Genomic DNA, 16171 nt, shown 5'->3' on the forward strand with positions numbered 1-16171 from the left:
GCATTGTCGGCGACACGGGCATAGTTCCGCCACTTCAGCGACAACTTTGGAGGTGCTCGGATCGGCTCGTATTTCGACAACACCTTCGCAGACAAGGCCAAATTGCTGAGAATCGCGCAAGACGCCAGAAACGACGGCGGAGAGTAACCTAACGTAAGTACTGTTGAATATTATTAATCAAGTGCAATAGTTGTAAAAACGGGAAGTGTGCAGCAAAGAAAAAAAAACCAATTGTTGAGGCCAGCAAAAAAGTTATGCTCTTGTGTGCCTTTGTGTTCGTTCGAGTTTGCGTCGCATGTGTGTGAGCTTTTGCGACTGTGTTTGTGTGAGTGTGTCTGCATAAGTTTCCCGCAGAACTTATCGTGTAAAGAATCCCATCGCCTTTTATATAAATATTCTTTCATACATCGATTCGAATACGCGCCGTCGCGGTCTCAAGCGAGAGCTGTAAGGACATTTATAATCAATAATGGCGTATTACGGGCTGGAGTGTAGAAAGTTGAATTAACTTATCGATAAATCGTTTGAATATATCGATAACTTGTATTCTATAAACCTTGTTTTGCCAGCTACTCGTAGAGTAGCCACTACGTAGTACGTGGAAGGAAAGCTTCTTACCTTTTATAGAATATACTCTTTTTAACCCTGGTCACAAGGAGAGTCGATCTCGGCCATTTGTCCGTTTGTCTGTCCGTATGAATACCGAGATATCGGACAATATGCGACCTGAAGAGCTAAGATTAGGGAAACAGATTCTAATGGCGGCCACGCGGCGCAATTTTCGATGCTAAGCATTTTTGACCAACATTCTCCCAATTATATTTAAACTTTTCCCACGAGGATCCCGTGCGGAAAAGAGTCTAGTAGTCCTTACAACATATATTACTTTACCGATTGGTTAACCGGATTTCTTCATCAACTCCTATATCGCACATAAATATGGATAAACTACAGTACCTCGTAGAGGCAACGAGAGGTACTTTGACCAAAATATGGATAATTTTTTGTGCCCATAAACTATCTGGGAGTAGATTTTGTTATAAATGAAAAAACTAATCGAGAGACTCGGACTTTGGAAATAACGGCACTATCTGATATTTTTTTAATATCGGCGAAATACACCATTTTTGAAAATATTTTTCAAAATAAAGAGTAATGTGTATACATTTATTGTAGACAAATGTATTAAGTGCACATATGAATGTAATAATTACACAATATGTGCATAAAAAAGATCTTTTAAAAAAACTTTTTAAGCATAGCATATGGACTGTGAAAGCTAATCGACAAAGAACATATCACAAGTGAAAAACGACTAAATTGTGTTAATTCGTATATTATATATTCGCATCGCTGGAAAAATCCCATCGACAATTGAGTGTTACCGATTTGTTGTTGCCCGGACTTACCAAAAACTTAACCACTTTCTATTGATTATTTTTACGTACTCTTCCCACAAAAGGACCGAATACCAAATAACAATATTTTCGGTCAATTATTTCTCGATAGCCATGTATACTGGCTAGTCAAGAGAATTGATACTTATGATGCTGTTGCTACAGTAATAGTAATCAAGGATTAGAGCAACACGTTTCCGTCGTGCTACTACGTCTTGATAGTTTATAAAAAGTTTTACCAATGCTCAAAAGGCGGTAAAGTTCTTTCAAATAAAGCACCTTCATATATAAATTGTTTCCAATATAGTTTAAGGAACATGAAGGAACCTATAGATAGGTGCTTGGACTGCACAATGTTCCATCTTTTCGAAAATAGCGATAGGTATTTTTAACAGATTTTATTTAAAGGATATTAAACATATCCTCCCCGAGTTATTAAAAAAAAAAAACTTGTTGCAAGTTTTTGCATTTATTTTTAAAAAGCTCTTTTTTATCATACAACACTAATATATATTACACTAATAGATATTACTTATCTTACCCGCAAATATCGTAGTTTCTTTTATAGTTGAAATACTCGAAAATTTCTCCTTTCTTTTCCTTTTGTTCGCTCATTTGTACATTTTTTGGCCGTCTTCTCATTTTGTATATATACGAGTTGGAAAATTCGCCGTATTTAGTTCGTGTATATGTATTTGGTATTCTCCGATCGACGAACCTTTAAGTCCATTTCGTAATACTGTGAAGTAAAGCCTGCTAAATAAGTTTTTTTTGGGAGAGTTCAAACTGCAACGGTATGTAAGAAACAGCACGCTCTACCATGCATATATATAATTAAATATGATAAATGACAATAGGTTTGGATGTTAGCAGTGGTGGAATCTCTGTTGGTCTTCTAGACTATCTATATTCTTGATCAGCGCGAGCTGCCACGTCGCCTAGAATTCTTGGCTTTCTTGGACTTTTTGATTTGCTCAAGAGCCGCTGAATGTTTTAATGTGTGTGTTTCGTCGTTATGCAGAAAACTAGGTAGACGCTAGTTCGAATGGCTGTTCCCAACTTCAGTTAGTAGGTACGGGATTTGTGAAAGGCGTACATATGTACATAAGTGTGTGTATATCTCATGTTGGCTGTTTTATTTACGTTTTCGATCGCAACGCCGTGGGATTTTTTCCTCCGCAAAACAATAACAACAGCAAGAATATCGAACGTCTTACGCTCTAATACACTCACACTTGAGCGCTGCCAAACGCACACAACTGCTGCTTGCGGCGAATTCATTTCCACTGACGGCGTGCGCGAGTAGTGATGACACTTAAGCATTATCGATAGTCCGCTGTGCAAAAAATGTTTAAATGTTTATCATTTTTAAAACATAAAGAAATTTAGTTACGGGAAATTATTTGCTATGTTGGTTGCTATATGATGGTTGCATTGCATTGCAACGTACTACGACACGATTACACTACTGACAAAAATATTTTAGTTTGCTCCGACGTTATCGATTGTTATTGAATCCACCCGGTTTCGGTCGGTTTCGGCGCCACAGATGTTGTTGTCATGCCTTTGACGACGCCGTTGTGTGCTGCCTCCTTTAGAAACGTTAATTAAGTTTGAGAAGTCGCGGTTTTAAGAGACATTAATGACACATTAGTTGTGCTCATTCGGTGAGTGATGTGAGCTGAAGTGCCGGAGCCGCTGGAATAGAAACCATGCCGTTTAGTTAACCCATGTAATTAATAAACCCATAACCCCAAACAATCGCAGAGGAGTCGGATCCGGGATCGAGCGAACAGTGCCTGCTGCAGAATGGAGGACAGCGAGGACGACGTGGTGGAGGTGAGCTGCGATAGGACGATGGAGAAGAAGGTCCGCGCCAAGCTGTTGGAGATCCGTAAGTTTGTGCCCTTTATTCGGCGTGTGCGAAAGGACTTCCAGAAGACTTTGTCCAAAGTTCAGGGCCAGCGTCTGGATGCCCTGGTTGGCCTGCTGGAGCGCGAGTAAGTCATGGACCACGGGACGAACACCGAACTTGGTTATCAATCATATCCACTCCTTCGTTTCAGAAATGTATCGATGAACTCTCTTAACAAGATCGAGGGGATCATCGAAAAGCTAAAGACGCGATTCAAGCCGGTAAGTCCAAGTGCGGGTCACAGGTATGGCCACATCGTCTAATCATGTTCCAATCCTTAATTTTCGTTGTGCAGAGGATCGAAGTGGACACTGGCGAAATCATTGATATCAGTGACAACACAGAGTATGATTCCACCGCATCGACTTCCTCCGGATCAACCACACAGCCGCCAGACCAAGGAGAAAGGAGTTCACCTCTTTCACCATCGGCTCACACAAAACTAAGTTCCGTGGAGCCGGCTAGAAGGTTAAATGGCTCACTTAACCTGGCATCAGCGGCTACCAAGGCCAAGCCAGCGACACCAAAGGAACTGGAGCTGGAGCGCAGGTCAAAAGCTACTTGCTCCATATACACAAAGACTTCTTCTGTAGTTGCCATGGAGATTCCAGTTTCTCCAGCCATTTCAAAGGTTTCCGGGTCTTTGAACTCCCCAAAGACTCCCAGCTCCAAGCCATCAGATGAGGTGCAGCTGACCTCACCAGAACCACGTACCTCCCGTCAAGCTGTTGCTCAGGATATGACGACACCAACCATTCCAGAACCAACATCCGCGGCGGCTAAGAAACTCCATCAGCATTCCAGCCCTTCTCCTGGCAGTCGCGGAGTTCTGGCTGCCATGCAGAAGGCTTTAATGGAAGAGAAGAAGCAGCGTGCTAGCGCGCAAAAAGCGACAACAAACGCTGCACCGCAGCCAGAGGTGAATTTCTCGCGGCGATCTTATACAACATCGCCACAGTTAACCCGCCGCTCACCAGCAAAGCCTGTGAATGCGGATAGCCCGGATTTTGCGCGCCGGAGCAGATCGCTTGTACAGCCTGCTCCTCGGCAGGAAGCCTCTCCAAGGCAATCCAAAAAAGACGTACCCGTATCGTCGTCGGTACAGGATTTACCTGCTTTGGTCAGTGCCAGCACACCAAGTCCCGCAAATACGCTTGAAGAAGCCCGCAAGAAGCTGGCAGCTTTGCGAGATGGAGCAGGAACGGCCCCATGTATGCCTATACTGTCCTCAAACATAAACGATCCACGCGGCAGAAAGGGCCAAAACCTGCCTAAAACGAACATCAATAATGACAACGACATAAGCTTAACACTGCCGCCGCCTGCGCGAACTCCCTCGCCTATTCCGCCGCCACCGAGCATGAGGCCCGGTACGTGGGCACCATTTTCAAATGCTCCCCTGGAGAGCGGCTGTGCAATCCAGCGTGCTCCGCGACGCAACTCAGTATCTCCGGGAGATTCTCGAGCCTTTGGGGATGCTTTGGCACAGGACCCTGGCCTTGAACCCAGGTCCTTCTATGGCATTGACTCCCGAGAACCACGTGACCCTCGCATCTGGAAAAACAAGTCCGCCCAGCAACAGCAGCAACAGCAACTGACGCCTCAGGCACAAGTTCCACCGTATGCCAGTGACCCGCGTCGTGCTACAAGCATCTACAGCGGTTACGAAGAGTCGGCCAATAGAGGGCAATCTAATAGTAATAATAATAATCATAATCACAATGTTAACGCCAATGGAAATTCATGCAAGTCCAACTGGAGTGGCAATCAAAATGGAAGCGGTTCAAACCCAAGACCCTTTCCAAACAATCAATATGGGAATGAATATGCTGGTGGGTTTAATGGATCGCATAGTTTCAGGGGCGGATTCCGTGGCGGTCACAACAACCGGGGCTTTGGCAACCCAGGTTCCCGCTATGAGCGACCCAAAGACGTGCCACGTACATACGGCGAGCACCGCAAAGCCAAGGCCCGCGCTGAGGCGGAGGCCAAGGCTAAGGCTGCGGCGGAGCTACGTCAATTGGAAGCGGAAGTTATGCGGCAATTGGAAGCCGAAGAAAAGCGTAGACAGCTTGCCGCCGAAAAGAAGCAAAAGTCGGATGAGAGCGAGGCGGAGAAGTCGAAAACGCCGATGACGAATTTGCCGGAATTGGACACCTCCTACCGCAACGTTACTCTCGGTCCGTTAAGCAAAAAGCTAGACTTTCGAATACCGAAGAAAACGCTACCAGCGGCAGCGACAATAACCTCAACAAGCTCAGTCAATGGAAATGGGGATAATTTAGGCTGCTCCTCAAATTCCCCCGCAAGCAAAAGCTGTGATGCCAAACAGGACAAAGATACTTATAAGAATAAAGATAGACATTTAGATAAGACTAAGGATAAAGACAAGGTAGATAAGGGCAAAGAAAAGCCGGAGAGCACGCTGGATAAGTCTGAGAAGCATCACAAACCGCAGGATAAGAAGGCCAACGACAAGGAGAAGAACAAGTCCGACAAAAAGGAGAAGAAGAGACTGAATAGGGAGCATGAAAAGAAATCGAAAGTCGAGAGCTCCCGCGAGCTCATGGACTCGAATAGCGTGGTCAGTGAGGACAGCTCGGAAAATACGGACAATTTGGAAAATGAACCGCCCCTTAGCGAGACCAACTCGTCTCCAGTTCCAGAGCTACCTCCCGGCACTCCGGACAGTCAACAGGCCCAGCCAGTGAGTGAGGAGTTGGACATCCTGGCCAAGATCCGTAAAACATCTGGAACTGGAACAAAGTCTTCCCTTACGTCTTCAGCAAAAGCTGCACCAAAGCGACAGTTAGATGGTGGAGATGAGGACACGTTGGAAAAACCGACTAAAAAGAACTGCGGGACGTTGGTGGCAAAGCCTGCCAATGAAAAATCGGAGGATGATACTATCGAAGAAAATAAATCCACCAAGAAAGTAAGTAAAGAGTGTGACGAGACGAAAGAGGAGGAGGAGGATACTGAATTGGATAAGCCTCCAAAGATCTCCAAGATAAAAATTGTCCTTGGTCCCAATGCCCATTCACTGGTGGTGCATTCTGATGATGACATCAAGAGCAGGGAACAAAAGTTCATGGACAACAAGACATTTAATGATGACCACGATGATGAGGAGGTGCCCGGGCCTTCACTTCAATTCCTACACCGGATCATGAAGCGACGCAGCTCCATGGCTCCTACATATAGTAAGCCATTGGTGGACAAGGATAAGATTTCTTCATCCAGTTTTACCTACGAGGATCTGCCGGAGCAGAAACGCGGGTCTCAGAACGCCCGAAACCTGGCCAACATGTTCAAGAAAACTGATGACAACTGCAGCTTATCCACGCACAACATTATTACCGGCAAACGTCGCACTCGCGGATGTGAGGCCTCCTTTAACGAGACCCAATTGAGTCGAAGCTGCTTTGGCCTAGGCCAGATAAACAGGACGCGGGCAAAGGTCAGCGAGGGTAAAGCTACCAGGGCAAAAACTCCGGCCCCTGCGAAAGATTCTATGCGTGCTGATGTTAATGCAGTAGCTCCAATCCCCCCTCCAAATCGTAAGCGGAAAAGGCAGACCGTTCACAAGGAATCACCGGATGTGCAAGTGGAGCCTAAAAAGGCTCGCTTGGAGGCCGAGGAGTTGAAGGAGGTCAGTGACACAGCTGATGAGCGGCCGGCAGAGAACAACGTGGAAGTCTCCCAAATGAAAGAGGATGTAAAGTCCGCAGAGCCACTGCCCGTTTCCGAGATTGAAACAACACCGAAGCCTCGCGCGAAACCGCGAAGGAAGCGTAATGAGCTGGACAAGCTCAACGAGGACATTGCGCAGATGTACTACGGCGAGGAAGTGCTACGGGCCACCGGACGCAGGGCTTGTACCCGGCGTTCCCGCACTCCCTCGCTGGCACGATCCAGTAGCCGGCATTCCCGCACGTCCTCTCTATCGCAAGGCGATAGCATCTCCACCGTATCGGATTGTAGTTCCATATTCGTGCGAAACACGGCGCGAAGGGGCAAAGCCTTCAGAACATCCGAGAGCGGCATCAATCGTGCCACGTTTAAGGCAACCAAAGATGCAAAGAAACCAATGTTGTGCCGTGTGCGGATCCAGCGATGTGCTGCATTGCTGAAGATGCTTAAGGACGAGGAAAAGGACGAGCAGAAGAAGAAGGATGAGCGGAAGCAAACAAAGCCGTTGAAAAAAGCCGTTGAAAAGGGGAAAAGTAAGAAAAATACAATTGCTAACATAAATCCCGAATGGCACTCCAAATCGATGGCTGTCATCAAGTGTGTCGTCTGCTCGAAGTTGATTCGCAGAAGCCCCCTCTGTCATTATATGATGTGCCATAAGGAGCACTATGCCGCCCGATTGCCACCCGATGTGCTTATAGAGCTGCGAGATGGTCGCGGAAATCGCCCGGATTACTGGATTTCACAACGCGGCATCCACACACTGCACTTCACTTGCCCGTTCTGCCAGAAGCCACTGCTCCTCTGCCAACTGGGCCTGATCGATCACCTATCCGCCCACATGGGCGAGTCGCGATTCCACTGCTCCAGGTGTAATATGCCGCAGAACCGCCTCAGTAGGCTGCAGGCCCACACCGCAACCTGTGGGCCGGGTGCCAAGCCTGTGAGTAGCAACAACGGCCGCCTGCCGATGAGTGTTCACGTGTGCCACATCTGCCAGTTTCTGCAGTACAGCAGGGAAAATATGGACCGGCACCTTATGGTTCAGCATGGTCTAACGAAGGAGGAGATGCAGGGTATCGCACCGGAGGAGTTGCTTATCTGCGACACAACAGACGTCCCAGCTGCCGAGTCGAATGAGGACGGCAGAGTCATTGTGCGAGGAACACAGGACAACAGACCGAAGCCAAGCACATCCAAGTCAATCAAAAAGAGTAAACAGCAAAAGAAGGCCAATATGCGCTTCATAAAAATGGTCAAAAAATCCGTACGGCTAGTGAAGCGCGAAAGAGAAGAGCAGGATGAACAGAAGGAGACCCAGGAAGCACAAGTGCAAGTGCAGGAGGACGAAGGGCCAGCGGTCAAAATGGAGGATGATCTGGAAGTGCCGGAGCTACCTCCGCCTCCGCCAGAAAGGGAGCCCGTGCTAGTGGTCAATGAGTGTCTAATGAACTCTGAAATGGACACGGACTTGGAAGAAGTTCTGGAACAGTCCGTTCAAAATACGACCCTAATGGTGGACGAAAAGCCAGTGGTGCTGCTCGGTGGGTGCACAGAACTGGCGGAGCCTACTGTCCCAAATCCCGAGCCTGCCGATGATCCATCTGCACAGGAAGAAGATGGCGATTCTGCTGATGAACATGTGGATGTGGAAACAGTAGTGGCTTTCCCTCAGCCACAGCCACAGCCACAGCCTGCGCTGACGGCGACGTCCATCGTGACGTCCATGGCGACGGAAGTCAGTCTAGCCGAATTGGCTGGGGATGTGCTTGATGGGATTGGCAGTGACGGATCCGACGTTGAGAATGACGATGATTCAGAGCAAGAGGATACCAATAACGAAAACGTCGACGAGGCCAATAATAGAAGTAGTGATGACGATGGTGCGCTTACCGACGAGTGGGTGGATCTGGAAACTGCCAAGAGCAACTCCAAGGCCTCCAAGAGCATTTTCCACGTGTTCAATCGCTTCTGCTCGCGCCTGAACAAAGGACCCCGATCAAGCAAAGCTGTGCCCTCGAATGGTAGTCAATGCAGCGATGGCAGCAACGACGACGTCCCTGATCCCAGCGAGCTTATGCCCACAATGCAACCATTGGAGCCGGAACCGGAGCCGGAGCCAGAGCCGGAGGATTTATCCACATCTACGGGTGCTAAGTCGCTAACCAAGCGGGTGGAGAATGTGGCCTTTCGAAAGTCCTCATCAGATGAGGACCAACATCGACTGGCATCCTATTACTGCGTGCAGCCGGGCTGCCCTTTCCTCTTCTCCGATGAGCTGGAAGGCCTCGAGAATCACTTTGCATTGGAGCACCCTCTGGTTCGATGGAGCGGCAAATGTGGCATGTGCCATCAAAAACTGAATGCAACGGAAACGAATCTTGGAATTTCCGAGGAGTTGCGTCACATGAGGGACGTGCACATGCAAGACAGATCCAACCTACCTCCGCAGCCATCTACGGAAGAAATTCCAGCCGTTGTAGAATTACAGCCTGAATCTCAACCTGAATCAACACCTGATCCCGTCCCCGTGCTTTGCAAGCTACGCGTTCGACGCTTCACTGGCGACCGCCTTGTTGCGGATTCACAAGCGGAGAAGACCCAACCGGAAGAAATAGTTTCACCGGATGCTGATAATCAGCAAAATGGGATGCTAAGGGATTTGCTGGCGGCGGAACCACGGCCACCCAATCAGCAGTCGGACTTCCACGCCTCCGGTTTGGGCGAGTTCCTTTCCGCCAAGCCCGATTCTACTGAGCCGTCAGCAGAGCCAGCCGAGCAGCAGCTCGTAATAGTTGGCTATCCGAGTGGCTTGGGCTTGAAAATCAGCCAGGTTTTCAGCAGAACTCAAATTTCGGAAGACGCAGTGCTTTCGCCAGTCGTTAACGATCCTCTGCCCGTGGAGGCATCTGCTCCTGCCGCCGTTGAAGAGAATCGTAATCGCTTTAGATGCATGGCCAACAACTGCAATTTCACCGCTCACAAGGTCATGTTCGTCCGGGAGCACATGAAGTTCCACAGCTTCAGTTTCAGCAGCGGTCACCTGAATTGCGCGTACTGCTCCCATGTGGCAGTCGATGTGGATGATTACTTGCGCCACGGAGTGATCATTCACGACCTGGCACCTCGCTCCGATCTGGAGAGTTCCACTGGACCACCATCTGTTAGCCAGAAAATCCGGGATATGCTCAACCTGCGAGATAGTGCGAGCAGCGGGGGTGTTTCAACTGCAACCACCACCGTCGCTGCCCAATCGGCCATCAACGGCAATGAGCCTGCGGCGGCGGGATCAACCGCCGGCCCCACCTATCTTGGCTCCCTGTCTGATGTGATCTTGGGTCTGTTAAAACCCACGGGATACAGTGGTGAGTGAACTAGACTATAGCTAATCTGTTTCATATTTCTTAGCCTTCATCTGTATTCCTTGTATCCCTTGACCAGACGATAAACTATTCGCCTGTCCCCTAAAAGGCTGCATCGTGAGGCTGGCGGGTGAGCAGTTTGTGAACCATCTGCGCTACCACATCCGTAGCACCCATATGGTCAGCGGGTTGGTGAGATGCAAGTTCTGCCCCCGGGCGATGCAACCGCCGGCACTCCGTACGCATCTGCAACAGTACCACGCCCGCCACAGCATCTTCTGCGGCATTTGTTTGGCCACATCGGTCAACAAGCTCATCATGTTGTATCACATGCGCACGGTGCACTGCAGGGCCTACAACAGGACTAATCGGCCGATAGAGTTCGTGCCGCTGCCTGTGAAGCCCGACGCTGCCAAGAAAAGTGTAGAAACGCAATGTTCTGTTGCCGTCTTGGAGCAGCCCTTTGGCAACCTTCAGATGCAGAATTTTCAGCGCAAGCTGTTCGAGGAAATGGACCGCCGATGCTCGGGCACAAAGACGGAATTCCGGAGCTCCGAGGTGCATCTCCTGCCATCGCAGCCGATGTTCCAGCAACCGCTGCGCTGTGCGGAATGCCCCTTCTCCAGCTCGGTAAGGACCAACATGCAGGTGCACCTCTACGAGCACAAAGGAGAGAACATTCGGGAGGCCTACAAAAGGGAGGAAGTGCTAGCAGTTCGAGAAGCAACTGTTCAGGCGGGTGCAGTGGTGGCACCGCAGAGGCCAGTCATCGATTTGGAAAAACCATCTACTTCTGGGCAAAGTTGTGACACAGCACCACCGCCGCAGCCCGAACCAGTAGTTCCTGGAACCCACAAGCCCGTCAAGCCGCCGTTTAACTTTGTGCCCTCGGATCTACGCTACCGCTGTGGCTTCTTCCTGTGTGGCTTGCTGTGTTCCTCGGAAACGGCGATGCGCAAACACATGATGGCTAACCACAAATATTCAGAGGGTGTAAGCTGCCCGCACTGCAAGAAGTCCCAAGGTCACGTTTGCGTAGAAAAGTACACGGATCATCTTTCAATGCATAAGCGGTACATCTTTCAATGCGGTAGTTGCTCACGCCATAATAGCAGACGTGCCATCGAACGGCACATCCAGGAGCGTCACCTTAACAAAAATGTGGACTTGATCGTACATCGCCACAGTGACACCAACGAAACGACCGACGCCCGCTGGCTGAAGGCGCGTAAGTGTAGAATTTCACCGACCTTCATCCGAAACGCCCACTCAAGTGTTATTTAACCCCACTCTCTAGCTAAACTGGCGCGCGAAGCGACAATGGAGTACACGTGTAACCTGTGCCTCCAGTGCTTTCCTACGACCGTGCAGATCATGGCCCATGCGGCGTCCGTTCACGAGCGGAACTACCAGTACCACTGCCCGTACTGTGCCTTTGGTGGAAACTTCGCCACCGTGCTCATTGAACACATTCTTCGCGAACACCCGGAAAGGGACGTGCAGCCTGTGCAAATCTACCAGCGCATCGTGTGTAAGAGCAAGCAGACACTGGGCTTCTACTGTACCATATGTCACAAGGCGGCCACTAGCTACCAAAAGATGGCTGCGCACTGCGAAGAGAAGCACATGTCGCGCAGCCAGGTGCAATGTCCCCACTGCGTCTTCGGGCATTCGCTGGAGCGCCAGGTAGCCTTACACATACACGAGACGCACCCCAATGAAAACGGACTGGCAGTGGTCCAGTTCGAACGTGTGCTTAACGAAATCCCAGACAGCATAAGTTGGGAGATGGGTCGCCCCATCGAAATAGACCTTGAGAAGGAGAAGGAACAGAACAATGAGCAGGGCGTGTTCCTGCCACTAAACCAGAGCCGGGACTCGGGAGTAAGGCAATTGCAGGAGCCACAGATTGTAACGGAAGTGGTGGACCTGCTGGATTCAGACGACGAGACGGACGAGCCCAGCGAAAATGATGAACCGGTAAGTGAAATGGGTAATGCAGGTCCTAATTTGGGAGTCTGGTACAAATTATTTACCTTTATATTAAATATCAATATTATTCCGCAACAGAAAATCATGGAGTTCGCCTGTACGCACTGCGGCGGAACAAACACAAACTTGCCGGACCTACGCACCCAGCACTGGGCTCGCGATCATCCGGACCAACCCTTCTATTTCCGCGTGCAGCCACTGCTGCTCTGCTGCGAGTGCAAGAGCTTTAAGGGCAACGCAAAGGCACTGCGCGAGCACCTGCTTAGGGAGCACGGCATCCTGAAAATAGTGGCTGCGGACATTCGTCAACCGTCGGAGTGCGCGTACTGCGACTACCGCTATGCCGACTGGCAGGATCTTGCGCAGCACATCAGTCGATTGGGTCATCTGCCCAATGATCTGAAGCACGTAACAAATGCTGAACTTGATGCCCTAATGCTGCTCAGTGCCAGTGGAAGTGGTGGGATCATAAACGAATACTACCAGTGCGGATTGTGCAGTGTGGTGATGCCGACGAAGGCGACTATTGGCCAGCACGGTCAAGTGGAGCACAGCAAGCCAGGCGAGCGTTTTTGCTTTCGGCAGCTGGTGTCGGCGGTGATCTATCACTGTTCCTACTGCATTTTCACTTCGACCGATGAACTGACCACGCTGCGCCATATGTTGGACCACTACAGCCGCTTCCTGGTTTGTCAGTTCTGCACTCGCTCCCAGCCAGGTGGCTTCGATGAGTACATCCAGCACTGCTACACTTACCACCGGAACGATTGGAAAAGCTTCCGGGAAGTGCATACGTTTAACGATCTGAAGAAGTTCCTTATGCAAGTGCATTACCAATTCCAGAACGGATTGATTATCACAAAAAGCAGCCTGCGCTATACACGTTATAATACAGACAGTATAATGCGTAAGCTAGACAATGAGCTAATGTCTAAGGCCCACAGGCCACCAATTCCGCGTCTACATATCAGACTCAAATCGACTGGAGTCCAGGAGCAGGAAGCTCAAGTGCAGGAACCTGTCTCGTTGGTGCGGATCGCAAAGCGGCGCAAAACGCTCAATCCTGGCGAACTACTCCGTCAGGCAAATGAGGTTCAGGCACAGACGCCGCCCACAGCTGTCGAAAAAGCCGCTCCTTCCACTTCGTCGGTGGCGGCTACTTTTGCTACGGCAGGGTCTCTCATCACCATTCTGAAGCGCCGCAACAGTCTCGTGGTTCGCCCTGCAACCAGAAACTTGGATCAACACTAACACCACACCATTATTATTATTATTATGTCGCGTCTATTGATCCCCATTATGCATAATTAGTGCTAGTTTCAAACTATTTAAGAATTGAAAACTATTTTTTTTTAAACTTAATTAAGAGATGATGTTTACTACATTTGTAAGAGTAAAAACTGATAAGGACCTTGGAGACTAACTGATATTGGCTTCAATTAATTAAACTATTGTTTGAATTGAAGTAACTCTCATTTCAATTCGGCTCCCTTAAAAAAGTGGTATAACGTAGCAGGGAGTGAAGATGAATCTTTAAGCAAACAGAGATTGTTATTGTAGCGGTCGGATTATTTAATATGATCTCTAGATAAAAAAGGATCTCTAGATAATTCTATTTGAAATCCGAGATGTTGTTCACGACCGATAAGCATGCGGGTGGTATCTATATCTCGTCCATATACCCATGCTCGTAGGCATGACGGACAATTTTGAAGACCTCCTCGTTGGCCACGTCACCGCCAATGTCCAGCGACAGCTGGTAGCATGCCTGGCCGTGCAAATCTGTTTCACAGAGACGCGACAATTCAGCGCAGTCCGTCTCACTGCCCATCAGCCAGGGCTTAAAGTGCATGCAGACCATCACCCCGTAGAAGGCATATCGCTTGAAGTGGGCCTCAAAGCGTTCGTAACTGTGGATAGCATGGATTAAATGAGAATCATGGAAATTAAAGAACAATTATGTCTCATCCACCTGTAATCAGCTAGGAGCTCTTCAACACGCTCGTCGCTCAATTCATCCCGGTTGCGATGCAGCACTAGTTCCAGCATTTCGCTCATGTACTTGTGGTATTTCTTCAGGAGATCTGCGAAGATCTCTGCTCTGCTCTCGGACGGCGTGTTCATGTACATAAAGAAGCTCAGGTCAATGGCCGTGGTGCTGAAGCGCAACTCTTGAAAATCAATGGTCTTAATGGAATCCACTTGGCCATCGTCGCCATAGTGGAACAACACATTGTTACGATTGTAGTCTCCATGCAGGAATGTGGCAAAGTGACTATCTGGCTGATCGTCCGCATAGGACGCGGTACGAATCCTCTCCAGCAGATGCGTGGGATTTGTAAAGTACTTTTCGCGCAGACGCTCGATGGCGACGGCAAAGCCGGCATCTGAGTCTTTTAAAAGCTGCTCCCTCTGCCGATCGTAAAATTCGTAAAAACGATCAAAGGTCACACGATATACCATATCGAAGCTGGTTTTTCCTGTGCTGGAGACGAAGGGCAAGTCAACCACGCCCGAACGCAGGCGGGCTTGAACCTGCGGCTGCAGTATTCGTATGGCATAGCCTAAGGCATGAAAGGGCCCAATCAGTTTGACCATTGCCTCCAGCTGATCTCGACGGAGAGTCACACGCGGGCCCATCTCGTAGCCTTCGCCCTTCAGATGCTTTACAGCCAGGACGGATTCGCGTTCAGTCCCAAGGTCTGCAATATAAGGCAAAGATTAGCAGGGCTAGAGGAACATTTTAGCTGTACACACTATTGACCCTTCCGAACTTGGCAAAGTAGCAGCGCGGCACCCAGTTGGACACAATTTCGCTGGACAGATGACTCGTCCGCAGCAAGTGCTCATAGGCAGGCAGAATTTCGGCGTAGGCGAACACCTCGTTGGCGAACTGAATGTACGAGTTGCTCTGCTCGCGGAATTCCTTCGAACCCTTCATAAACTTGACCATAACGACCTCAGTCCGCATCCGTTCGGCGACCACGAGATCCAACTGCACCGTGTACAGGGCGGACATGAATCCGTCCAACCCAGTGGAGCACTCAACTCGGTGGCCCTCCAGCGTCACCCCCGAGCCGAAATACTTAAAGATTTCGTACACCAGGCTGCGCTCAATGTAGTCCAATTGCTGCTGCTGCGTCGACATTGTGCCCTGGCGAATGGAGAGTTGCAATTGCAGTTGATTGTCGCTTTCACGGGCAGTACGTTAACCTGCCCCCAATTCCCGATATACGTATCTATATGCATATGTACGTACAGGCTTCCTCTTCACCAACGAGTTACTGCAATAACTGCGATAATTGCGATCTCTGCGAGACTGTTTGGTGGTCACTTGTGGAGCGATTCTTATATAGAGGCGCTATCATCACGCATTGGAAACCACCCGGCGCAATCCCCCAGCGGGGCGGCAGGCCGGGAGGATCGTGGTGAAATTCATCGAGATACACGTAGAATTTAAGCATTAAAGGCTTTGGGTTGCATATCAGATCAGATCACATTTGTATGTATGTATGTAGCTTTGTTTGTTAGTTGCGGCACAGCTGATTGCGTGACTATCGGCTATAGCCGGCTGTTCGGCCAGGGCTGCAAAGACAAATGGAAAGTGTTAATAATGTTGTACAGTGTTATTTATTTAATCGAAAACCCGGAAATTTGGAAATGGTGTATAGAGGTGGTGCGTAATTAAAATAAAATGAAAATGGAAAATCTAAAAATTAACGAGTTACTTTTGATTAACCGGCTAAGAGTCTGTTTGAATCAATAGTGAACGGCGTGACTCACGACCGCGATCCGATACCGGCGGCACGCAC

General features: G+C 49.0%; 2 protein-coding genes and 1 long non-coding RNA gene across 5 annotated transcripts; 1 reads left to right on the forward strand and 2 right to left on the reverse strand.

Annotated features, from left to right (window-relative positions):
• Positions 1-3: 3 nt before the first annotated feature.
• On the forward strand, positions 4-13782 carry LOC6524071. 2 transcript variants are annotated; one of them, XM_002099899.4, is made up of 7 exons: positions 4-153; positions 3165-3397; positions 3464-3533; positions 3608-10370; positions 10447-11595; positions 11665-12347; positions 12438-13782. In XM_002099899.4, exons 2-7 carry the CDS (start codon positions 3207-3209, stop codon positions 13608-13610), a joined length of 10029 nt encoding a protein of 3342 aa, XP_002099935.1. In that variant the 5' UTR covers positions 4-153; positions 3165-3206; the 3' UTR covers positions 13611-13782. The 2 variants fall into 2 exon arrangements, with proteins under 2 accessions (XP_002099935.1, XP_015045481.1); XM_015189995.3 differs by lacking the exon at positions 4-153 and adding an exon at positions 2450-3064.
• On the reverse strand, positions 1851-2654 carry LOC120321605. Its single transcript, XR_005561315.1, has 2 exons — positions 2541-2654; positions 1851-2456 (listed from the first exon to the last, which is right to left on the reverse strand). It is a non-coding gene; the product is annotated as an uncharacterized LOC120321605 (long non-coding RNA).
• A 128-nt stretch (positions 13783-13910) lies between the features above and the next one.
• Positions 13911-15899, reverse strand: LOC6524072. 2 transcript variants are annotated; one of them, XM_015189996.3, is made up of 4 exons: positions 15619-15899; positions 15117-15513; positions 14332-15061; positions 13911-14269 (listed from the first exon to the last, which is right to left on the reverse strand). In XM_015189996.3, exons 2-4 carry the CDS (start codon positions 15505-15507, stop codon positions 14023-14025), a joined length of 1368 nt encoding a protein of 455 aa, XP_015045482.1. In that variant the 5' UTR covers positions 15508-15513; positions 15619-15899; the 3' UTR covers positions 13911-14022. The 2 variants fall into 2 exon arrangements, with proteins under 2 accessions (XP_015045482.1, XP_002099936.1); XM_002099900.4 differs by having other exon boundaries at positions 15117-15899.
• Positions 15900-16171: the final 272 nt, after the last annotated feature.

The sequence above is a fragment of the Drosophila yakuba genome, chromosome X (genome assembly GCF_016746365.2).
Source record: "Drosophila yakuba strain Tai18E2 chromosome X, Prin_Dyak_Tai18E2_2.1, whole genome shotgun sequence".
NCBI classification, from domain to species: domain Eukaryota; kingdom Metazoa; phylum Arthropoda; class Insecta; order Diptera; family Drosophilidae; genus Drosophila; species Drosophila yakuba.

What these genes read in the sequence shown, in the direction of transcription:
- LOC6524071 (XM_002099899.4), top strand. Translation starts at nt 3,207, where the DNA reads ATGGAGGACAGCGAGGACGACGTGGTGGAGGTGAGCTGCGATAGGACG. An exon ending in AAAACCCACGGGATACAGTG is followed by an intron (nt 10,371 to 10,446) that starts GTGAGTGAACTA and finishes TCCCTTGACCAG; the next exon opens with ACGATAAACTATTCGCCTGT. An exon ending in CCAGCGAAAATGATGAACCG is followed by an intron (nt 12,348 to 12,437) that starts GTAAGTGAAATG and finishes ATTCCGCAACAG; the next exon opens with AAAATCATGGAGTTCGCCTG.
- LOC6524072 (XM_015189996.3), bottom strand. Translation starts at nt 15,507, where the DNA reads ATGTCGACGCAGCAGCAGCAATTGGACTACATTGAGCGCAGCCTGGTG. An exon ending in CAAGTTCGGAAGGGTCAATA is followed by an intron (nt 15,062 to 15,116) that starts GTGTGTACAGCT and finishes CTTATATTGCAG; the next exon opens with ACCTTGGGACTGAACGCGAA. An exon ending in GAGCTCCTAGCTGATTACAG is followed by an intron (nt 14,270 to 14,331) that starts GTGGATGAGACA and finishes TGCTATCCACAG; the next exon opens with TTACGAACGCTTTGAGGCCC.